This window comes from Gallus gallus, chromosome 3, assembly GCF_016699485.2.
Source record: "Gallus gallus isolate bGalGal1 chromosome 3, bGalGal1.mat.broiler.GRCg7b, whole genome shotgun sequence".
Taxonomy (NCBI): Eukaryota; Metazoa; Chordata; class Aves; order Galliformes; family Phasianidae; genus Gallus; species Gallus gallus.
Genome location: NC_052534.1, coordinates 104,751,492 through 104,775,877, shown reverse-complemented (window position 1 = coordinate 104,775,877; position 24,386 = coordinate 104,751,492). Strand labels below are relative to the sequence as shown.

The window sequence follows — 24,386 nt, the reverse complement described above, 5'->3', positions numbered from 1 at the left end:
TGCCTGACAAAAAATCACACACACCCCGGTTTATCCTCCCCCTCCGCAGCACTGATGCCACCTCTGGTTTAGGATCGACAACCACCGACGCTCCGTGGACAACGTGAAGGAGAGAGGGGACCAAAAACCGGCGATGCTCGGAGACAGGCAGTGATGTGGGCAGCCCCGGGAGCGGCGCGAAGCCCCCTCGCCAGGCGGCCTCTCCCTCATTCGACCTCGCGCGCAGCGAAGATGGCGGCCGCAGTGCGCGCTATCGGCAGCTTGGGGCGCTTCGCGGCCGCCGCTAAGTATTGCCCGCCCCGCCGTCCGGCGGCTGAGGGTGAGCCACGGGCCGGGGGAGCCGTGTGTGAGAGGGAATCATTGGGGTGGGGGGGGTGGGGAGTGGTGAAATGGCGGGTGGTTGGGTCGGGGGGGCGTGGAGGCCTCGTAAGAGGATTTGTGAGGGGGTTGTGGGGAGGTGTATCCACGCGTGAAGGTGTCAGTGGGGGGGTTTATGAGGGGTAAAGGGTGGTGGGGATGGCGCTGTGAGGGGAGTGTGCTGCGGAGATGTCACCAGAGTTGTTTGTGAGGGGTGGAGGGCGGAGTGCTGACATGTGGAGGTGGCGCCAGGGGGGGCTGTGAGGGGAATTGGCGTTGCGTGGGGGTCAGCAGAGGGATCTGTGAGGGGTGGGGGGTCGTAGGGCCTCGTGTCCCGCTGTTCCCACTGGGTGAGGGCCTCGGTAAGGGTATAGCAGGGGCAAAGGGGCTGTGAAGTGGTGTTCCTGGGAGGTGTGAGGGGGTCGCTGGGTGAGGCGACTCTGTGTATGTGTCACTGTGAAGGCTGGTGGGGATGGGAGTTGCTGAGGTACGTGGTGAGGGGGCCCCTGTGGGGGGGGGGGGGGGAACGCTCCTGGGTGTGTGCCTCCTTGAGGGAGCTGCTATCCCATGCCAAGATCTCATTCCTGTGGCCTCTGCATCCCCACAGTGGGGAATATCAGTGTGTCCCACGTCCTGGGGAGCTGTGGTATCCCTATACGACAGCTGCTCTGTGTACGTCTTCTGTACGTGTGTGCGTTTGGAGGAGTGTCTGCGTGGCACTGGAGGTGTCCCATGGTGTATGTTGAATTGACAGGGCTGTCCTTGTGTCCTTGGATGTCTGTCTGGCTCCTGGGACTGCTCTCATAACACATCAGTGTTTCTTCCCCCCTGGAGGTGGGGGGGACTTTTGTCTTTGGGACCCATTTGCACGGACCTGGAGGTGCAGTGCATCCCCAGGTGGCTGGGGAAGTACCTCTGGTGCCCCACAATCTGCCCTAATTCTGGTGTGCAAGCATTTCTCCCTTATGCATTTGCTCCCTGACCTGGTTTGCAGTGCTTCCCTATAGAAGTTCCAAAGAGAGAAGTCACCAGGACCCCAAGTGAGATCTGGGAACAAAGCTCAGGCTGTTGGAAGCAGCCAATTTTTGTGCTCTGAAGGGCCTTGGAGTCTTCTATGGATGTGAAACTAAAGTTAGCAGTATTTCCTGGAACTTAATGCCTGTCTTCATATGGTGATGGAGCAAATTTGTGCATGACCCAGTTCCTACAGGAGCAGAGTGCTACAGTTGATAACTGTGGGAACTCCAGAGGCTTCTGGGGCCATCGTTGGTGGATTTGTTTCTTCTAGTAATGTTCTTCATTACAGTCCTGGAGCTACTGTTGCTTACCATAATTAATAGTGTTGTTCTGCCGTAACAAAGCATTTATCAAGCACCATGCAAACCTAGCTAGGGCAGGCCAGAAAGCATGCAAAAGGCAGTAAGTAGGCTAAAGAAGAGCTCAGGAGCAAGTCCTACCTGCTCAGCTACGTGTGCTGACAGCTTCCCAGAGGGGATAGCGAGGCTCAGTGTGCCAGACATTTCCCATCTTGCAGCTCACAGGAGAGGCTGGAAGTGCTGCAGCTCGTTGGCTTTGCTCAGCTTAGCTCAGGACTACAAGGAGCCTTTTCTCAGCCACCTATGGATCCCGTTCCCAGCTCGAGTGATCTGCCATCTCTGGGTGAGCATGGGGAAGTGCTGGGTAGGGAAGCAGCAGGGAAATGGTAGAAAAGAAAGTGGGAAGAAATGGGTCCTGGCTAGCTGTCAGTGTTTTCCAATCTCTGCTGCATCTGAAGTTCTGTGCTGAGTCCTGAGAGCAATTTTGTGAAGCACTCTTTCTCCAGACAGTCTTTCAGTTGGCACGAGTGAAGTAAGCAACATTGGTCTGTATTCAAAAGTTTTAATTCTGGAGCAACTCGTTAGTGAAATGGCACAAGTGTGCATCTGATCTGATGCTGTTTCCTTCAGAATCATGAAGGAGGGGTTTCTGGCTCTGATCTTGGCAAGTTACCAGCACTGCTGCTTGAATGATTTGATTCCTGAAGCAGACAGGCTGTGGCTATGACCAAGTAAACGTGGAAAATATCTTCCACATCCAAAACTAAAAGCATAAGTATGCTGGGATCTAATATAAAAGACTCTCGGGCTGATGAAACCTCACTTTGTTATTAAGCTGCTTTTACTCTTACGACACTTCCATTCCCCAAAGAGTTTGTATGTAAAACACGGTGAGATTTATACAGCCTTTCTCTTGATTGTTTTTTTCCCCCTCTTCCTACCTTTTGTTTTGCTAAACCTGAAAGCAAAGTAGAATTCGGGGTTTCAGCTGTTCTCAGAAGCAGTCTGTTCTGCGTGGAGTTTGAAAGAGGAAAGCACGTTTGGCCATAGGATAAGGTTAATTCATTGATTCAGGTTTTTCTTCCTATTATTTTGGATAGGGGTCATACAATGGAGGAAGCTGTTGGGAAGCACTGGGGAGAGACACGTTGCTGTCCCAGCTCTACCAGAATCTGGTTGTGGGTGTGGAAGGAGAACACAACGATCTGCTTTGCAACTGAGACTCGTTTGATCTAATTCTCCTTCCTGATATGCCTGGTAGTAATGCAGGATTAAAGTGAAAGAACACAGACAGTGCTGATCTTCTTGGCAGAACAGCGACGTTGTTTTTTGCCAGGTTAAGATGCTGCTAAGTTATAAGTGCAGAGTATGATGCTGAGGAGCATCGTTCAGCGAAGAGATTGTTGTCAAACTGTGCTCAAATGTATGCTTAGTTTCAGAGATACCTGTCTTTAGCTTTCTAAAAGTTTAAGGAAGTTGACTTTGGCCACAGCCATTGCAACCCGGGCCACGCCGTGGCCTGCAAATGCTTCGGAGTAGCTTTGGAGTGGAAATCCATTCACTCGTTGTTTATAAGATGGCATTTGGGTGCAGGGCGACGCACAGTTTCCATCCTGCAGCACAGCCCTGTGTGTGCAGGACCTGGGGAATGGAGCACAAAGGTCACAGCCTGCTGCCAGCACTGTGGCAGGGTGGAAGGAGGGTCGAAGTGCAGGGGAGCTGCAGCCCTGAGCCGTGTCATGGGGCTGTGGGGTGGGGAGAGCACCTGCTGGTGGGGTGCAGGGAGGGGTTGTGAGTTTACCTCTGCTGAATTTTCTACCTAAGTGCTGGGAAAGGGATTGTTTCCCTCTTGAACGTGCTGTCAGCACTAAGCAACATACCTCCCCTGGTATCCAGCTAAGTTTTCCATTGGTAGGTGTTGCACTGTGGTGTAAGAAGTAATGCTTCTAGATTTCAGACTTAAAGCAGCTTTGGCAATGATTCAGCATAGGTCTGCAGTGGAAGAAGATCCTGTTGTTCAGCATCAAGGTCACTCGAACGGAGCTGGGATTCATTTGTGTAGCAAAAAGGTCCTTGGACAAAATACAGTTTCTCAGCAGAAAAAGGAGCTCTGGGATTTCACTTGCAGGCAGAACTTGTACGTATGGCGGTCTGAGTTTTTGGAGTGCTTGGAAACAAAACAAGTTTGTCTGGGTGTTTCCAACCTGTAATTAGTAGGGATAGATCTGGTATTTAGTTGATAGAGAATGGAGGAGAGAATAAACATTGTGTGCTCTTGCTCTGGCTTACCAGGTGCACCCCCTGCTGTCTATGAATTAATGCTTGTGTTGGCACAGGTCACAGGCACAAGGAATATTTTTGCAGGAATACTGTAGGGCTTGTAGGGTTATTTGATCTATGGAGAATGTAACTTGAAGGCTTCAAACTCCCCAAAGTGCAACAAGATCTGAATGCTACTGTGTTGAACTATGCGCCCTGATGGCACAATACCCCCATGTGCTGCCCTGTTGTTTCTCCTCAGCTTTTGAGGAGTGAGGCTTTGGTTGTTGCCCTCAGCTTGGGATTCCTGTACTGGAAGCTGTGGCGTGGCAGCTGTGTGTGAAGGTCAATTCCATAGCATGGAGTGTGCTGAACTCTGGTGGTAGCACAGAGCCTTAAAGAGGGAGCAGGCTGATGTTCAGAGTTTTCTGTAACATTGCTTGGCACAAGGGGAGACAGGAGGGTACATTAACAAGGGACACTGCAGCTGAGATTACTGAGCATTCCTTTAACATCTGCAACATCTTTTCTTTAGGCTACGCTTGCCGTAATGTCTCCACCTCCACTGCTCTTCAGGGTAAGCTGGAAGATTTTCTCTGCGAGTTCATCTTCTTTCCTAAAACCCACTGAACATAAGCTGACAACGTGTTTCCATTTGTTTCCAGCTAGAACCCACGTGAGCTACGATATCAAAGGAGATGTTGCTGTTGTCCGCTTCAACACACCAAATTCAAAGGTACTGTTTCAGCTGCAGTACAGAGGAGGCACTGAAAATGCTGTGATTTCAGACCAAGAACATCCCTAACCTGCAGCCTTTTGAAGTTGTGAAGAAAGTACAAATTGAACAGTGAGCTTTTGGACGTTTAATGAGAGGGTGAGAGGTGATGGCCTCGAGTTGCACCAGGGGAGGTTCAGGTTGGATATGAGGAAACATTTCTTCTCCAGAAGAGCAGTGAAGCATTAGAACAGGCTGCCCAGGGAGGTGGTGGGGTCGCTGTCCCTGCAGGCATTCAGGAAGCACGGAGGTGTGGCACTGAGGGAGGTGGCTTATTGAACACAGTGGGGGTGGATTGACAATTGGACTCGATGATCTTGGAGGTTTTTTCCAGCCTTGTTGATTCTATGATTATAATTGTGCCAAGCAGTGGTCTGGGTAAATTCCTGAGTGGCCTGGTCCAGTGTTTAATCAGAGGTTAAACTCCACCATCTCCTGCAGTCCCTATTTACAGTGTTTGTTTGCTGCCTTCAGGTGAACACTCTATCCAAACAATTGAATGCAGAGTTTACTGAAGTAATGAATGAGATATGGACCAATGAAGCAGTCAAAAGTGCCGTCCTCATCTCTTCAAAGCCAGGTTCTTTCATTGCTGGAGCAGATATTGAGTAAGTTTGGGTGTGTTATCCTGATGGTGTTTCTCCTGAAGTCTGGTAACCAGGGCCAGAGTCCTGGTGTGCTGTGCAGTCAGTGACAAACTGCTCAGACATCTCCCCAGGGGTGAGGCAGAGGCTGGGTGTGAAGTCCTTGTGCACCGGATATGCAGCTTGCTCAAACGAAGTCAGGACCTTGATAAAAAGGAGCATGGCTAGTCCTTAAACTCAATTTGTTTGTAGCACTGGGTCATTCCTTCCTGCGTGCTGGGGTGCAGCCAAGGAAAGTTCCTTTCCTGGCTCCGGGGTTAGCATTGTGCTTTGGGCTGGGACACAACAAGAGCGGATAATTTACATGCAGAGCTTCATTTAAGCTGGGTTTGAGTGCCTGGTTGTCTGCCAGCACGGCCCCTCGATGAGGCAGGACTTGGCTTTCTGCCACGTGAAGCATCCAAGCAGCCTCCCAGGCCATTCACTGTGGGGAGCTCACAGGGTGTGTGGGTGCTCTCGCTGGGACCTGGAGTGCAATTGGCTGTTAGTCCTGACCTCAGGCAGAGCAGAATTATTGTTTAAAGACATTAATAGCCAGAAAGTTCTAAGCTTTCAGGAAGGTAAATGACAAACCAGCCTTTCAAAACACTTAGTACCTTCTGCTCTGCCCGTGAATGAGGCCAGACACTTGATATGTGATACAGTGGGAAGGAGGGAGTAGCGAGAGCAGAGCAAAAGGACAGGCTGCATTTAAGAGGTGCCTGCTGGCCTCAGCACTGCAAGCCTGCTGAATTGTGCCTGCCTGGCAAACAGTGCTAGCCTCCATGGGAATAATTGGCTGAGGGAGTCTCTAATTGGCAGAATGCAGCATCAGAGCCTTGGCCATCTGCTTCTCTAAAAAGTGATCCTGGATTCTCCCCGCACCCTTTCTGGCAAGTGCTTTGAGGTTTCCTATGACCCCTTCCTCTTCTCCCCCAAAGCCTTTCAAAGCCCTGACACAAGGAACCTCATTCACTGCCTGCAAGCACAAACCAGTGTCAGCGTGTGGTGACTTAACCCCCTGAATTTAGTAGTCTTCCTGCGTTGTCAGTTAATTTAAGACTGTGGGGTTGAATAGCTCTGGCCTGTCTGTCAGTCACTGGAGCTTTGTGGGAAAAGGGCAGCAAACTCCTTGAAGCATTCTCCATTTTATTGCCGTTTTCTCAGTGCTTTTCCAGTTCTGATCAGCCTTTCTGCCTCACTGCAGCATGATTGCAGCCTGCAAGACTTCTCAGGAAGTGACTCAGCTCTCTCAGGAAGGACAGAAGATGCTAGAAAAGATTGAGCAGTCTCCAAAGCCCATAGTTGCTGCCATCAGTGGTTCCTGCCTGGGAGGAGGACTGGAGGTACTGAGCAATTCTGGGTCTGCTAAGCAGCAGGGGGAGTCAGTAGCACTGGTTCTCTAAGTTATCCACATGATGCCTGCAGGTCTACCCTGTGAGGGTTTTGAGACCTGACATGGATTCATTACTTCCATTCAAATGAGTTTGTGGCAAGTTAATGGTTTGGAGCTTCTAAGATTCAGAGCTCTGCCATGCTAATTTTCCTGCTTCTGTCAGAAGACAGCTAGTCACATATGGTGTGTGTGGGCCAGAATAACATGTAGATGAGAGCATCCTGGGGTAAATAAGCTGCTTCCAGCAGGTATTGAATTTGCATAAGTACTGCTGGCGGAGTCCAGGCTGGAAATGAGTCTCACATCCCAGCAGCTTCTGTTCTTTTAAAGGTTCTTGTGGGAAGGATGAGTGTGGGGAACCTGGCCAGGCTCCACCCTGGCCTGCATGCCCTCGCTTCCCCCTTCAGCAGTATCTGCTTCATAATGTCCACTCAGTGTATTGTAAACTAAGGCTGCAGTAACTCATAGAGCAAACTTGTTGCTAAAGTGGAATAACGTCATGGGAATAAAGTCTTGAGTTGCTTGCATACTTCTTAAGCAATCACATCTTTTTACAAGCACAGTGGTGATTGATCTGGACTTGGTGATGAAGTGATGATATCATGGTTGATCTGTAAACGGGACCATGCTTTAAATTGCAGTGTGTGACTCTAGCCCTTAAAGGTCTCAATGAGGTTTAAATTAACGAGGTTTGAAAATAGCTTGCTTCGGGTCGTTAGTCTGATGTTCACATCAGTAGCTCCTTGTTACCATCAGCCTTGAGTGTGCTTCTCTTGCTAGAAGAAGCCATGAATGAGCACTGAAGGAATTTAAGCAGCTGTGTTAGGGACTCAGGATAGAATTAGGAGGAAAGCCAAAGCATTGGCTACATGAGACATCCTACAAGAGACATTTTTGATGGATGCCCAGTTCTTCTGTGGTCTTTCCCAGGGAAACCTTTAGTTGTCTCTTCCTTTTTTTTTAAGGTTGCCATTGCCTGTCACTACAGAATAGCAACAAAGGACAGGAAAACAATCTTGGGAACACCTGAAGTATTACTGGGACTCCTGCCAGGGGCAGGGGCAACTCAGAGGCTGCCAAAGATGGTAAGTAGGAGAAAAACTTTCCTCTGCAGCCTCTTCTGCTGCATGATACGATCCCTTTTCTAAAATCCCCTTTCTGTGCTTCCAGGTGGGACTTCCTGCTGCCTTTGATATGATGCTGACTGGGAGGAACATCAATGCTGACAGAGCAAAGAAGATGGGTCTGGTTGACCAGCTGGTGGACCCATTAGGTCAGACATGGTGCTTCTCAGTTGCTAGGAAGCTCATCTGCTGCCTGTTGATTAACATCTCCATTTTAATGGAGGGAGAAGCCATTGATGCCACAGTCAAGGTGGAGCAGAGCACGTGGACTGCAAAGTCGTTGCCATTCTCTGCAGGATAATCTTCATTCCCACTGCTGAAGCATGGGAACAAGGATCTTGAAATGTCAGGCTAAAGCTAAGTGAACAGGGGAAGGTTAGCATAGAGGGCAGTAGGAGTGTTGGCTCTCTTGCTTAAGCTGATGGTATAGTTGAGAACCCGCATTCCTCATTTATCATGTCAGAGGAACAGATTGCAATCTGTAATGAAAGAATGGATGATCAATGCCTGTGCAGCCTGCAGATGTTAATTCCAATGGCAAGATCTTGAGAAGAAGCCAACCCCCACGGCTTAGGCATTCTGAATTGCTAACTGACCTTCAGTTGGATGGAGATGTGCCTTGCAGGTTGCAGAGCAGATTGCACTTCCGAGTGCTCCTGAATGTGAACAAAATGTATGTACACGTTTTAAAAGTGCTGCTGTCTACCCTGAGAAATGCAAGGGAAGCTCCCATGTGTCTTGTCTCAGACCAGCTGGATGAGATGTTATTAGTTTGATCTCACTTATAAAATAGATCCGTGGTACCCAGGCTTGAGTTAAATCTGCTGATGAAGCTTTACCACTGTATGTATTAAGTGTGAATTGCCTTTGAGAGCTAACTAGAGTGGCTTTTTCTTTTTTAACCAATGATTACTAAAGGAAAACTGAACTTTTTGAAGATGTTACCACCCTTGACTCAAACCAGATTAGGACATAGAAGGAGCACAGGAACAAGAGGGAGAGAGAGACAGAAAACTTGAGTTCTGTTAAGATTTTGGTGGTGCCTGCACTTACGTAGAGTGAAAGAGTGAGAGATAAAGGGCACAAACTGCAGCAGGAGAAATGATAGTTAGGTGTTAGTAAAAGGTCTTTATAGTCAGATACTGAAAGAAGGATGTAGAGAGGTGATGGGATCTTCATTCTCGGAGATGTTCAGAGCCTGACCAAAATTCCTCAGGCCATTCCTGAGCAACCTGATTGAATTGTCAAGTTAAATCCAGACTTTGAACTTGGGCTTGCTTTGAGCAGTAGGTCAGGCTGACTGGCAGCGTTCCCATCCAACCAAAGCTTTTCCGTTGTTCTCTGATATTAGTGTTCATGTTTAATTGCTGTACAGCTGTTGGCTTCCATTGGGATTTGACATTTTGGCATTTCTCTATGAACACTATGAACATTTAAATATCGTGGAGACCTTCAGAATCGAGAAGAGTCAAGCAGGCAGGGGGACAGAGTGGTAGCAATTGAAAGGAGTACCCTGTCACTGTCACACTGTCTCTTTTCCACATGAGCTGCTTCCATCGATGGTAAATTCTGCTGCGTTTCCTCAAGACTTCTCTTTTGTTCACAGGGCCAGGTGTGAAGCCTCCAGAAGCACGAACAATTGAGTACTTGGAGGAGGTCGCAATTGGCTTTGCCAGAGGGTTAGCCAACAAGACTGTGTCTGCCAAGAGATCAAAAGGACTAGTACAGAGTAAGTCTGGGCACCACACCCCAAGCCAAGGAACTGCAGTGAATATTAATCCAGCTTTGCTTCTCAGAGATAAGGTCATGCTCCTACTTAGCTTTGTCATCAAAGCAAAGTTATTTGATGCTGTGAATTGTCTTCTGATCCCGGTGGCTTGGTAGTTAGGAGGTTGCTTTGCAGATCTGATCTTCAAGTAGCATGGCCAGAGCTGTGCATAGTGGCTTCTGAAGCACACCAGAGGGGATCGAGGCTTATGGGAAGAGAGGAGCAGCTGCTTTCAGAGGACTGTCCAACCTCAAATTTCTAGTTGCAAGTTCTGTACAAAGCTTGTGTAATCAGGTGAGGAGTGGCACGTTGATCTGCTTTGTGCTGATCCTCTTTAGTGGTGCCTTTAGGCAGTTAACAGAGCTTGGAAATTATGACATTTCTCTGTTGAGTTCTACTTTGCAGTTATATTATGAGGATGCCTTAGCCCTAGAAGAGACTTGTCCATGGAGAAAGCCATAGATGGCCTCCTAAGCAGATTGTGCTACCTGTGACTAGCTGAGTTTCTGGTGCATATTCCTATTGCAGCTACACAACATTCACACACATCCAGGTTGCATGGGGCCCTGGGCAGCCTGATTTAGTGGTTGGCAATCCTGCCCACAGAAGGGTGGTTGGAGCATTGGTACAATGATCCTTGAGGTCCCTTCCAACCTAAGTGATTCTATGATTCTACTCTTCAACTGTTGGTTTAGTTATTTTAAGTCTGGTTGCAGGCGTAGCGCTGTGCTGAGACATGCTTTGTTCCACCTTGCAGGGATAACAGACTATGCAATGGCTCTTCCATTTGTGAGGCAGCAAGTCTACAAGACGGTGGAGAACAAAGTTCAGAAGCAAACCAAAGGACTGTACCCTGCTCCACTGAAAATTATTGAGGTAATGCCCACTGTGAGACATAAAAAAAAGCTAAGTGAAGACGGATCTTTGGGGTATATAACATGGCAACAGGTAGGGGGTTGGTGTTTCCTTCCTCTGAGCCAAGCCATAGGTACTGATCTTTATAGAATATGGGGGCTAGTTGTGTGGTCTATACAGCAAACATGGTAAAATTCAGAATAGCTTCCCAGAACACGATCGCCAATTTACATGGTACTGGAAGAATAGGTTGCCCAAGGAGGCTGTGGATGCCCCATCCCTGAGGCATTCAAGGCCAGGCTGGATGTGGCTCTGGGCAGCCTGGTCTGCTGGTTGGCGACCCTGTACATAGCAGGGGGTTGAAACCAGATGATCATTGTGGTCCTTTTCAACCCAGGCCATTCTATGAAACCCAAGTGAGGAAATGCTTAGCTTGGAATACATTGTCTGTAAAACTTTGTCAATAAAACTAGTGCTGTTTTCCTAGCACTCACCCCACGAAACGTTAAAACTGACTTCTCTAAGTAGCACAGGCATTGTATTACTTGCAGATGTTATCCATGGTTGGATTTTTGGTTTTCTTTTAAGTGACTCTTCACCTCTACAACCTGTTAATGTCACCCTCTGACTGAGAGCTGTGACCTTACAGGAGCAGAGTCCTGCTGAAACAATTCCTGAGTCTGTAAGGTGTGTGTAAATACCAACCTGGCAGAAAACTCATTGCCGTGGTACTCTGTGCTAGGACAAGGTGATCCCTAACTCTGCTTTGAACAGCATGGACAGGACCCAGAGCATTTGAAGTGCCCTTTGAATACTGGAGAGGGGTCACTGGTGAAAACAGGAGGTGCAGCTAAGCAATTACTAAAGCACAGCTGTTGGTGGACATGCCTTTAATCATGGGGAAATCTTTATTGTTGTTTTTAAATAGGTTGTGAAGGCTGGTCTTGACCAGGGGCATGACACTGGATACCTCACTGAATCCCAGGTAAGATGAGATCCCTGGTAGCAGTGAATAAGCTGTATAGTTGTGTGGTGAGTTTAACCATGCACACGAAGGATAATATTCTTCACAGGTTGCCCAAAATGGTGCCCACTCTTCTGCAAGTGGGGCTGTGGAAAAAGCCTATCTTGAACAACAGAACTGGTTTTGTGTTGTTGTTGTTCTGGTTTAATTTGGGGGGTTTTTGTTCAAGGTTCTCCATCTGTGAAAACAGTTCGTGCTGCTTCCCATTCCTGTCTGTTTAGTCTTCCTGGACTGGGAATAACCAGGCTGAGTTCACTGATGTAGCTTTCACATAGCAGGGCTTTGTGTTTGGTTTCTCTGAGCAATATTTGTTTGTTCTGTTTGCCACGTGGGACTGGTAACCTAGAGGTGTGGCTGTGGTGATGTCATTCTCAGGAGTGTTTCCAGGTAGTTTGGTGCAAGCAATTTCTCCCAGGAACAAACTTCCATTTTCACCAACATTCAATTTACTCTGACACCTTTCTTCACCATCATCTTACTGAGGATGTTATCTTTTTACTCTTTTCTTGCCATTTGTCTGATTTTTCTAGCTCAAAGTACTTTGTGCTGATCCTTTCTCACTCATTGATGATTTTCAGTACGTGTGAACATTAGATGCTTTTGTGGTGCTTTTGTTTGACTTCTCTTTCCTTATCCCTCAGTGGAACTGGCCTTATTTAGCAACCACTCCAGTGGGAGTACTGCTAGTACTGGCCATTCAGAGTGACCTCAGCAGGCTGGAGAGCTGGGCAGGCAGGAGCCTTGTGAAGTTCAGCAAAGGGAAGTGCCAAGTTGTGCCCCTTGAGAGGAGCAGCCCCAGTCTCCAGCACAGGCAGAGGAGTCTGGACTGAGTCCAGCAAAGGGTCACAAAAATGTTTGGGGGCCTGGAGCATCTGACACGTGAGGAGAGGCTGAGAGAGCTGCAACTCTTCAGCCTGGAGAAGAGAATGCTCAGGGGGGGGATCTTAGCAGTGTGTATAAATAGCAGAAGCAATAAAGAAGGACTAGCTGCACACTTTAGTATCCAGTGGCAGGATAGGAGGTCGTGGGCACAACCAGAACACAAGAAATTCCACTGAAACACGAGAAACTTTTTTGCTTATGAAAGTGATTGAACACTGGCACGGGTTAGCCACAGAGGCTATGGAGTCTCCTTCCATGGTGATGTTCAAAACCCAGCTGGATGCAGCAGCCTGCTCCAGTTGACTCTGCTTTGAGCAATGGGGTTGGACGGGACAGCCTCCACAGGTCTGTTCCAACCTCAGCCATTCTGTGATTCATTGATTCTGTGAAATAAACCCCTGTCTTGTCCTTCCTTTCCATTCAGTTCTTTATTTCCCTGCCATGTTTGTTGAGTTCAGCACCAATAACTGTTAAGTTTTTCCTCTTCGGTCTCAATTTTGCAACATCTGTACTCAAACTCTGTATTTTTGATACAGATGAGGTAATCCTGGCCTTGCACAGTGCTTCTGATGTCGTTACCTGAGCACTGCTGGCTTTGCAGCTTGTGGATCCCCAGAAGATCCACAACGTGCCCATCTGTCTGTCTGTGTATTTGGGCCATCTGTCACATCAGTGCCCCTTCACCACCACTGGAATGCAGCCCTCTTACATAGCACTGTCTGCAGCCTTCATCAGCTTTTCATGCTGCTGTCTGGCACATCCAGCAGTTTCTCATGCTTTGTCAGTACATTGATTTGTTCTCTTCTGGTGATGAAGTCCTGGCCTGAGATGTAGCTGCCTGCCCTGTACCTTAGCAGTGACCTCCTAGATGCACCCCCAGAACTGTCTGTTCTAGTTATTCATTCCACCCACATTTGATCTGATGCCGAATAAAAGACTCGGGATACTCTGTTCCTTACAGAAAAGAATGAGAGGTTTATTTCCTGAGAATAGCAGCAGGATGAAGATCTTACCAGGAACCCCTAAAGAATAAGAGTTTACGTCGTGCCTTTTCTAATGCCTCCTCCTTTCCCTTAGGATAGGAGAATCACAGATTCTCTTCCAATCTTCTTGTTTCTGATCTTTTAACAAGCCTTTAACTCAGAGGACAGCAGTGAGGGAAGACACTGCCTGCTGCACACTCCATTATATCAGTGGTTTTCCCTAGCTGATTTGGCTCAGACAACATCATTAGTTTGCAGTCGCCGTATGCTGTCTTTTGTCTTCCTGTCTCCTTTCCTCTTTCATGCTGAATGCTGAGAGATTATGCAGGCCTTTGATTTCGTGGCCTCTTTGTGATCCTCTGAAAATAGCATCAGAGTCCTGCTGTCAGTGAGAATTGGCCTGTTTAGAGATTGTTCCCAAAGTCTGAGTGCAGGACCCTTTCACTTGGAAGCAGCTGGGACAATGGTCCTAGTTAGTGCAGGATGCACGTGGGAGAGAAAGGGTCGCTTCTTGCTCTAGTCTCATGTCTGTAAATTATTATCACTGGAGGAAGCAGAAGTGGCTCCTGCATTGGTCTCTAAGACCCTTAGAGCTGGCAAGGCAGCAGCTTCACCTCTGGTTTACCCTGCCAGTGAATGCCCCTCCCCAGAGCTGCGCTTGAAGGTTCCCAGGATGAGTGGAAATGAGTTTTGAATGCGTTAGTGGGGAACGAAGGAGATGGGCACACAAAAATGATGGCTGCTTTTGCTCCCTGGCAGACTCCAGCTCTTGTAGACACTTCAGTGTGTTAGCAGTATATACTCTTTATATTGTTCGTGGGAAATGAAGTTGAGAAAGCAGTTCCTTACTGCTGGCCTGTATGGGAGGTAATGGAGCAAAGTGTGTCCTCCCTGGCACAGCTCACGTGCCCTGTGCTTCCATTCCCAGGTGACTCATCTATGTGGCTGTGCTGACCCATGGCCATATTTTTGATCTGTACGTGCTTGGAAATGTGACAGCCGTTAAAGACTTAAGTTTTTTGCTTCTCTCTTCCCTTTCTTCCAGAGTTTTGGCCACCTTGCAATGACCAATGAATCCAAGGCACTGATTGGACTTTACCACGGGCAGGTGCGCTGCAAGAAGAACAAGTTTGGAACCCCTCAACGAGAGGTCAAGTAAGTGCAAATGTGGGGGTGGGGGTCTGAAGGAGAAGCTGGAGGACATCTGCTGATAGACCAAAACCTACAGTCCTGAAAAGCAGAAGAGAGATTTCCAGCCTTGGGAATGTTAATCTTGTGTAGTTTTGAGGTCTCACCCACAAATTAAGTCTTTTTGCTTTTTTTATAACTAGTGCCTGTAAGGACACCATTCAGGGTGCATATTAGGAAAGATTTCTTCTGTGAAAGAGTGGTCAAGCATTGGAAGTCTGGCCAGGGAAGTGGTGGAGTCACCATCCCTGGGGCTGTTCAAGAAGAGGGTACATGTGGCACTTAGGGACATGGGTTAGTGGCCATGGTGGTGATGGGTTGGTGGTTAGACTTGATTATTTTGGAGGTCTTTTCCAACCTTAATGATTCTATGACTCTATCTGTGTAAGTCTGACCGCAGCAATGGAAATTCAGCTATTTCTAGCTCTGAATTCTTCCCCCCCCCCCCCAACTTTGACTGCAGGACCCTGGCAGTGCTGGGAGCAGGGCTCATGGGAGCTGGGATTGCACAGGTTTCAGTGGATAAAGGGCTGAAAACCATTCTGAAGGACACAACGCAGCAAGGCTTGGACAGAGGACAGCAGCAAGTCTTCAAGGGGTACGTGAGCTTGCAGGAGTTTGCTTGGCATGGGATGGGGTTTCCATTAGTCAAAATATTCCTTTGTTTGCTGGCAGTCAGAAACTTATGACACCACTGTTCCTCTGGAAGCTTCTACTATTAAAAATGTCACAAATACTTTCATATAAGGTTTCCCTACGCAGTGTGCTGAGATGTTGCTATGAAATAGTCCCCGAGTACTCAGCCTTAGCTCCTTAAGTGAACCACCTAACTGATGATTGCTTTAGCTTTTAGGTTTATCAGTAGCTTATAGAGCTAAGGTGAGAGGGAGTAGCCTTGGCTGATATACCAAGTTGTGTGAGCAGGGCTCTCCTTTTTCCAGATGGCAGGATAGCCCAATGACAGTCCTGCTGAATTGGAGATAGTATTTTGGGTCCCTGTTCCAGGAGGTAGGGATATCCTTGGTGTCACAGTGTACATCTAGCAGTCTGGGCTGGCCTGTGCAGGCTCTCTGACAGATGTTCTTCCCTAGGCTGAATGGCAAGGTGAAGAAGAAGAGTCTAACATCGTTTGAGAGGGACTCTATTCTCAGCAATATGACAGCTCAGCTAGACTACAAGGGCTTTGAGAAAGCAGACATGGTGATCGAGGCTGTGTTTGAGGACATTAACATCAAGCACAAAGTGCTGAAGGAAGTGGAGGCGGTGAGTATTGGTTTTGAGCAGCTACACCACGCATGGCCACTGTATGGTGGAGACTCTGGGTGTCTTGCCCAATGGATTTCTGGTCTTATTCTCATTCACATGCTGCAAATTACTCATTTCAGTACATGGGTGAGTGTCAAGGCCAGTCTTCCCATTCTGTGAATAAGGAGTCATTTGTTCTAAGCTGAACGGGGACAGTTCCAACGTTCTCTGACTCCTGGGAGCTACTCCAGAAAAACTTCCCTTCTACTGAGCACAGAATGACAGTAATGTCCTTTGGTATCTCCACAGATTGTCTCTTACCTCTCCCTGGCTTGCTGCCACTGCTCTATTCTGTTCAAGAGCATACTAAGGGGAAATAACTGTTTGCTAAAGCAGGTGGCCTGTGCTCCTCTCTGGAGTCCCTCACTGCAGCATCCAGTGTGGTTGCAGTGGACTGGCAGAGTCACAGGAGGTCTGAGACTGTCTGATACTGCAGACCTCCAGTGGAAGGCAGCCCCTGAGCTGGGCTGCTGCTTTAGGACGAATCTTTAACACTGGCAGAGAAAATCAGGTTTCCCTCATTCCTCAGGCATTAGCAGGTGCTGGGAATTATTATTAGCGGGTGCTCTATGGTAGCACTGTTCTCTCAGACTCTGTACGTCGCATCTGACTTTGAAGGCTGTGCATTTAAAGTGTCTGTTCTACCCCCTGCCACAGGTGATCCCTCCTCACTGTATCTTCGCCAGTAACACGTCTGCCCTCCCAATCAACCAAATTGCTGCTGTTAGCCAGAGGCCAGAGAAGGTGAGTACCCAGTACCAAAGAACCTGTGAGTGTGCTCTCTGCTGAGTTGTCTGTAGTGGCAAAATAGTTCTACTGTAGGCAAGCATTGGGATCTTCTGCTTTTTCCCCAGAATGTATTAATCCACACAGCAGGCAGAGCAGCTATAGAAGGACTCAAGCTGAGAAAAGCTCCAGACAGGGAGACCTAAGTCATTTTAATGGCTGGTTAGATGTAGGTGTGACTTGCCACAGTGGGAATGTGCCTTCTCGGGGAGAAGGTATTAATCTAGCAGGAAAAAGAGAAGAAAAGTTGGAGGCTGGAAGCTGAATTCAGAAGTGCTGAAGCTAAAGGGGTAAGAGCCAGGCTTTTTGAGGTAGGTAGGATAGGATATGGAGGCAGTGGGATCTTGAGGAGAAGGAAAGGGAAGCTCTGGAGATCAGTTGGAAAATATTCCCCAAATATAAAGGCAGAGGTGCCTTTGGTTGGTTTCCTCAACTCTTACAATGGTCTAAAACCTGCCCAGGGTAGTGCACTGCCTGAGCTGCTCATCTTACTGTACAAGTTCCATGGATAACTGTAAGGGTCATAGAGTAACAACGTGCCCTCCCCACTGTTGGAGGATTCTGTGACCTTCATGAGCCTCATCTTGGTTTGTTGTTCAGACCCTAGTTGCACTGGAAATGCAAATTGCATCTTAGTTGTTCATACTTGCAAATAACATCCTCTTGATGAATAAATTGCCTGTGTAATGACTCTTTATGGAGAAATGAAGAGGAAATCAGTTAACTAATGAATGTATTTTCTTTAATTAGTTTTGCAGGCTGCAAATGTCCTTCAAGGTGCCTCTGACTTGTGCAGGTCTTAGTGTAGCTTCCAGAAGGCACGAAGGTGACATCCTGATTACATGGCCATGTTAGGAGGATGAGGCATACAGATGAATAATCACCTCTTAAATGCTGTTCTTGGAGGAGGGCTACACTTATCTCTGTAATTAGCTGCTGCAAGCATGCCTTCTTGTCCTTAGATAGGCTTTACCACCCCCCTCTATGTCTCTTTCACTGCTGCTCCACATCCAGACTCCAGAAGGAGCACCACCCAAGCATGTCGCTGCTCTCCCAGATCAGGTCACAGAGCACCTGCAGGTCACACAGTGCCTGTGCTTCACCTGGAGACTGAGCTCAGCTGAGATTCCTAGACAGGTAGACAAGTTTTGCTGCCAGACCATTAGCAGAGGGTTGAGCCACACTCTTGATCCTATAATCATCGTATCTAAATCCTCACTGAGGCAAGAGTTATGGGACACGTGCTGCTTCCTTGGGAAAGCTGAGGAGAGAGAGAAGGAATCCTCCCACTGGAAAGGGATACAGTTAAGCCTGTGGCTGGGCATTTCACCTTTTTGTCCAGTAGTTTACAGCGTGACACAGAATGTGTCTTAACCTTGAGCTCTTCCTCCTGTCTAGGTGATTGGGATGCACTACTTCTCCCCTGTTGACAAAATGCAGCTGCTGGAAATCATCACTACAGACAAAACATCCCAGGACACAGCTGCTTCTGCCGTTGCTGTTGGCCTCAAACAAGGCAAAGTCGTCATTGTGGTAAAGGTGAGGGAACGTTACACTAAATACAAGTTGGGATTGTGAATAAAATAGTGGGCTTGTGCACTGAAACAGGGCTCACATGGCTGTGGATAAGATGACATGAGCTACTCGTGCAGAGAAGTAAAAATGGAGGTTAGAGGGTAGCTGCCTAGCTGATCCTTCAGATGTCCCTTGGAGCTGCCTTGAAGGGTCAGAGACACAGGAGAAGTCTGGTGGGTCAGCACAAGAAGCTGCATCCCTGCTCTAAGCAGCTTCTAGGAGGCTGTGGTCTGTAGAGGCATCAGAGAGGGGACAGAGTGTGGGCAGGAGCCCTCCACCTCTTCTGTCTGGGGAGTTGCAGGGACTGAGGGGCCTGTGAGCAGTAACCATCTCCTTCCTGGATTTAAATTTTGTGTGATGTGTGTGCAAGTGTAGAGGAAGATTTATGCAAAGCAGAGGGGGAAGAGAGGCAGGAGCTGAGAACAAACTGCTGTGATGTGTAGGTGGAAGCAGCAGAGTGTCAAAGCCACCATGGAGTACTGGGCTGATGGCTGCTGTTGAGCACACAGCCATCAAAGTGGCTCCAAAATGAGAGGTGGCCTGCCAGAAAGTGCTCCAGGCATCTCTAAAGGCCAGTGGAGATACAGTGCTGCTTCTGTAACCCTCTCCCCCACATTGGATGCTTCCCAGGATGGTAGTTTGTAGCCTACCTCCTGCTTCTTGACTTTGCAAGCAATGTCAGAGATGGAACAATAAGTTTACGCCTGTTTCGCTTTTGCTTGGCACTGTTTCTCCTCGTCATCCTGTTGGGTTTGGTGAAGTCAGGGGACTTCTGCAGCCTGCCTGGGTCTTCCAGGCATTATTTTGAATAAAAAGTCTTGTGGGGATTTCCAGGGAGTGAACCGTTACAGCTTTAAACGCTGATGAGGCCTACAGATAAAAGTTGATCTGGGAGTTGACTGCATTCCATTAAAGTGGAGCGAGAGTCTCTGCAATGCGTGTCAGTGCCTGAACTGCAGCCTGGGCTGTTAGACTCAGTTCTTGTGCTGCTGACAGGGGCAGTGTTCCTGCAGGTTGTTCTCACCTGCTTTCCTGTTGTGCTTTTCTTCCCTAGGATGGACCTGGTTTCTACACCACGAGGTGCCTGGGGCCAATGCTGGCAGAAGTGGGGCGAGTTCTCCAGGTATGTATCCTGTTGGCTACAGTGTCCACCAAACTGCAACTTAAATTCTTCCTTGCCCTGTCAGCCTGGCCCAAGTTCTGGCTGAGAAGGGAAATTGGGTAAACCTGCAAGACAGGGGAACTAATGGTATAAGTTAAACCCACAAAGTGGCTGTCTTCTCACTACACCCCTGACATGCAGCTCAAGCTGCAGAGCTGCATATTGAACTGTTAGTGCTTACTAAACCAGACCCCCAGGTGTCTGCTAGGGAGGGGTTTTCTCCCCACATCCTGGCTTGGAAATACTCACCAGGTATAAAATTCCACTGAAGTCCGATGATTGGTTTCCACAAGATTCCAAACCCTTGGCCCAGTTCCTCTGCTCAGACTCTTATTAGATATGTGTCCTCTCACCCAGAGTGGTTGGGAAGCTCATTCGGACAATTGTTGCAGTGCTGGATCTAGATTTCAAACCACTTAAGAAACATATGAGGCAGAGTGTGCATCACAGTTACAGGGATACCCCTTTATCTGCACTGTGGTCTGCTCTGTGCTGTGCCACGCATTGCCTGCAAGGCAGCCCTTCCAAAGTTCTCCCTGAGTCCAGGGCTGCAAAGCAGAGGGCAGTGTTATGCACTCAGCATTCAAAATGGTGATTGGGAGCAAGGCAAGGGTGTACATACAGCTTCCTCTTGGCTCTGCTGCTGACCAGAGCAGTCATGAGAGAGTCTTTGTGGGCTAGGAGTCAGGTTGTCCTCATCAGGATATGTCACAGCACACAAAGGCAACAAGCAAATCCCTGCCACCATGTCATACCCTTGCCCTGCTCAGGCTTTGAGCTGGACAGGTTTTTGCTCTGTTGAAAGTATCTTGCAGAAGAGAGTCCTGTCCTGCGTGGAACTTGGTCCCAGCTATAAGGAATTTACATCCCACTGTGTAGATGAATGAAGTGAGGCACCAGCCTTGGTTATCTTCAGCCTTTTCTTGGACGTAATGTGGTCTGATGAGCCCTGATGCCTGGGGTTTTCCTCTTTGCACAAAGTCGGGGAAGAACTGGGAGCTCTTTGAGCACAGTTCCACTGCTCCTTTCTGTTCTCAAGCAGCTAATGGGGTTTGTCACAGTCTGTGACCCCCAAATGAGCCTTTCTACCCTCGCAGTGGGTTTCCAGAGATCTCACTTCTTCCCATTCTATCCCTACAGGAGGGCATTGACCCAAAGAAAGTAGATGCCATCTCTACAGCCTTTGGCTTTCCCGTGGGTGCTGCCACACTGATCGATGAGGTTGGTGTGGACGTGGCCACACACGTGGCTGAGGATCTTGGCAAGGCCTTCGGGGAGCGCTTTGGAGGCGGCAGCATCGGTTTGTTCAAGCTCATGGTGCAGAAGGGCTTCTTAGGTGAGGTGATAAGCTGTTGTGATCCAACGTTTCTCCTTTTTTCAAGGAAAAGTACTTTGCATCCATCAGCCTCTTCTGCTTCAGGTGAGAGCAGACAGAGCAGTCCTAGGGAAGGGAAGCTGTACCCTGAGTAAGCCTTGGGACTTTCCTTCACAGAAATGACTTCAGCAGGAAGGGATGCTGCCCAGAGCAAAAGCAGCAAGCAGGATGCCATGAAGTTCTGTCTAGCTATTTCACTGAACCTGCACATGCAGGGACATGAGAAGCAAGCATCTGGAAATGAATGTGCTGAAGTGAAGCGAGCTCTTACCTGAGGTTTAGAAGCAATATGTGAGGGAAGGTGATGGCTCTGTCCGTATGGTAGAAGCTGTTTCCCAGTGGATTTAAGAGGCAGCTGTGCCTCTGAGCATGCCAGGATGGAGCTATGCAGCAGTGGGACCTGCATTTGGGCCATGGCAGCTCTCACCTTCCACACAACCCTTGCTGTGACCAGAACCTGGCAGTTAGTTACTCAGATCTTGTCATCTCTGTCCATTGCTCCTACGGTCAAGGACTGCATCTTTTTTATTGCCAAAACCATGCAAATGGTGACATTATTTGGCTGTCCTCTGGACCTAGAGAAGGTACTGGGGCCTGGAACAGGTGGCAGCATTTTGCCAAGCAGCCAGCTGGACATGAGCCCTTTCCCTCCCTCCTTGGTGAGGCAGCAAGCAGACTTGCTGTGAAGAGCAGAGAGGCTGCCTGTGCTGAATCTGCTCACACAAACAGAAGTGGGAGTCACGAGGTCAGAGGCAAAGGTGTTGTGAGCATGTGAGACAAGTGGCAGGATGTGACTGTCTTTTTTTTTCCCCCTGGCAGGCCGCAAGGCAGGGAAGGGCTTCTACATTTACCAGGAGGGGGTGAAAAACAGGAGCTTGAACTCTGGCATGGATGAGATCTTGGCGCAGTTCAAGTTGCCAGCTAAACCTGAAGTGTAAGTACCTGCAGCGCTGAGTGATGCTGTGGTCTGGTTCATGCACTGCCCAGCTCCTCCTGGCTCCGAGCACAATGTCTGCACCAGGAGACTTGAAGGATAGCATTGAACACGGGGTCACTGTGGATGCCAGTTGGCTGTTACCAGCTACCACGTGGTGGAAGCAGGCTGTTGGCTCTGGAGAACCTGTGCTTGTAGTAGAGCATCCTTGAATTCATCATCCCTTGCTTGAGCACCTTTACAGAAAGGTTTCCTATGGTGGCTGGGTTTGTCAGAGCCAGGTGGGTTACCGTGGCCTTCATGTGTCAGACCTTCAGTGCAGCCTGACACTGAAATGTTTCCTGGAGAAGCTCCCATCTGACCAGATCAACTCCTTGCATTCTGCCCCGAGTCACAGCACAGAACTTGGCAGTCCTTAACCTCACATGGCTGGGGATGACTCCAATGAGAAAAGATTCCTCCTCTCCCCAGTCCTTTCCCTGTCCCTTCTCTTCTTTCTTCACCTACTCCTCTGTTAAACTACTGTTTTAAGCTGCACAGCCCTGAAAGATTTCTTTCCTTGCAGCTGCACTGATGAGGACATCCAGATGCGCTTGGTGACGAGGTTTGTGAATGAGGCAGCCATGTGCCTGCAGGAAGGGATCCTCAGCAACCCTGTGGAGGGAGACATTGGTGCTGTGTTTGGTTTGGGCTTCCCACCTTGCTTGGGAGGTAAGTGTCAGGTACCTGGTACATTCCTCCTCACAAGCTCAGACTAGGAGTGGAATCAAAATAATATGTCTCAGCTTGTCGTCTTCCTTACAGGCAGCCTGGTACCCCCAGGGTGTTCTCTGGCATCCAGGGACACTCAAAGCTTTGCTACCAATCTTAGACCAATTCAGACCAAACAAAAGCAATGGTTGAGGCTGACATGAAGGGCTGCACAAAGATGACAGCATGCTGCTGCTCCCCTCTGGGCTGGATTCACACACAGGATGAGGTGCTGGCTTCCCTGTGTCAGCAGATGGGGTTCTCCTTTGGAGGATGTCCTGTCTGGGACGGATACACTTTAGTATCTTCCTCAGTGACATTGACAGTGGGGTTGAGTGCACCCTTAGCAAGTTTGCTGATGACACCAAGCTGTGGGGTGCAGTTGACACACCTGAGAGACAGAATACCATCCAGAAGGACCTAGACAGGCTGAGCAATGGGCCCAGGAGAACCTCATGAGGTTCAACAAATCCAAATGCAAGGTCTTGCACCTGGGTCAAGGCAACCCCCATTACCAATACAAGCTGGAGGATGAAAGGATTGAGCACAGCCCTGCTGAAAAAGACCTGGGGGTACTGGTGGATGGGAAGCTGGATGTGAGGGCACATTGCTGGCTCACAGCCCAGAAAGGCATCCTGAGCTGCACCAAAAGCAGCGTGGCCAGCGTGGCGAGGGAGGTGATCCTGCCCCTCTGCTCTGTGCTGTGAGGCCTCACCTGGAGTACTGCATCCAGATGTAGAGTCCTCAGCACAGGAGAGACATGGAGCTGTTGGAGTGCATCCAGAGGAGGGCCACAAAAATGATTCCAGGGATGGAACAGCTCTCCTACGAGGACAGGCTGAGAGGGCTGGGGCTGTGCAGCCTGGAGGAGAGAAGGCTGTGAGGTGACCTGAGAGCAACCTGTCAGTATCTAAAGGGGAGCGACAGGAAAGGAGGGACAAACTTGAGCAGGGTCTGTGGTGATAGAACAGGGGGAGATGGTTTCAAGCTCAAAGAGGGTAAATTTAGGTTGGATATAAGGAAAAAGCCTTTTACAGTGAGAGTGGTGAGGCGCTGGCATAGGTTGCCCAGAGATGTGGTTGATGCCCTGGAGACTTGCAAAATGAGGCTGGACCAGGCCCTGGGCAACCCGATCTATCTGTGGTGTCCCTGTTCATTGCAGGGGAGTTGGTCTAGATGGCCTTTAAAGGTCCCCTCCAACTCTAAGGATTCTGTGATTCTATGGCATATCGGCCAAATCCAGTGCTGTCACCTTTCCAGGAGCTTTGGTGCTCCTTCCTTCTTCAGCACGTGTCCCCCTGTCCCACCAGGTCCCTTCAGGTATGCGGACTCCTATGGTGCCAAGCAGCTGGTGGACAAGCTGCGGAAGTACGAGGCCGTCTATGGCAGCCAGTTCACACCGTGCCAGCTGCTGCTGGACTATGCCAACAGCCCAGGCAAGAAGTTCCACCAGTGAGCGTGGCCCACGACGCCCATCTGTGATACACCATCAGCCTGAGCCCCGGGGGCACCGGTGCTCCACCGACACCAATTCTCTTCAAGGTTAATCTGCAAGGCGCCCTGGGGAGGCAGGGAAGGAAGGAGGGTGGCAGCAGGTTGCCTTGTGGCTTGTATTCATTTCAAGTGCCTTATCAGCTACTGTGCGTTGGGCACATCCGTCCTGTGCCTGTGTGAGCCTGGGGGCTGAGGGAGAGAATTCCTTCTACATTTACCTCCATGCTGCACCCACCAGTGCTCCTGGGCCCTGGCAGGCACCATCCTCTGCACGACTGGCCCTGGGGCCTTGCCTTTCCATGAACCTCCACCAATAAATCCCCATCTCCTGGGTTTGGACTCCATGCCTGCTTCTCATCCCCTCTCGCTGGGGCTCACCCGCTTGGCACCGAGGAACAGAACCACTCTGGGGTGGAAATAAAGCGTTCAGGCAATCCTCTGGGGTCCTCTCGGTA

General features: G+C 49.0%; 1 protein-coding gene across 2 annotated transcripts; it reads left to right on the top strand.

Annotated features, from left to right (window-relative positions):
* Positions 1 to 205: 205 nt before the first annotated feature.
* On the top strand, positions 206 to 24,367 carry HADHA (hydroxyacyl-CoA dehydrogenase/3-ketoacyl-CoA thiolase/enoyl-CoA hydratase (trifunctional protein), alpha subunit). Of its 2 annotated transcripts, none has more exons than NM_205056.3 (20): positions 206 to 319; positions 4,468 to 4,509; positions 4,598 to 4,668; positions 5,182 to 5,315; positions 6,538 to 6,676; positions 7,692 to 7,811; positions 7,897 to 7,999; positions 9,457 to 9,579; positions 10,376 to 10,494; positions 11,402 to 11,458; positions 14,408 to 14,517; positions 15,014 to 15,148; positions 15,642 to 15,813; positions 16,513 to 16,599; positions 18,040 to 18,180; positions 19,271 to 19,339; positions 20,519 to 20,714; positions 21,573 to 21,687; positions 22,253 to 22,398; positions 23,748 to 24,365. In NM_205056.3, exons 1-20 carry the CDS (start codon positions 232 to 234, stop codon positions 23,891 to 23,893), a joined length of 2,313 nt encoding a protein of 770 aa, NP_990387.3. In that variant the 5' UTR covers positions 206 to 231; the 3' UTR covers positions 23,894 to 24,365. The 2 variants fall into 2 exon arrangements, with proteins under 2 accessions (NP_990387.3, XP_015140578.2); XM_015285092.4 differs by lacking the exon at positions 206 to 319 and adding an exon at positions 1,850 to 2,016 and having other exon boundaries at positions 23,748 to 24,367.
* Positions 24,368 to 24,386: the final 19 nt, after the last annotated feature.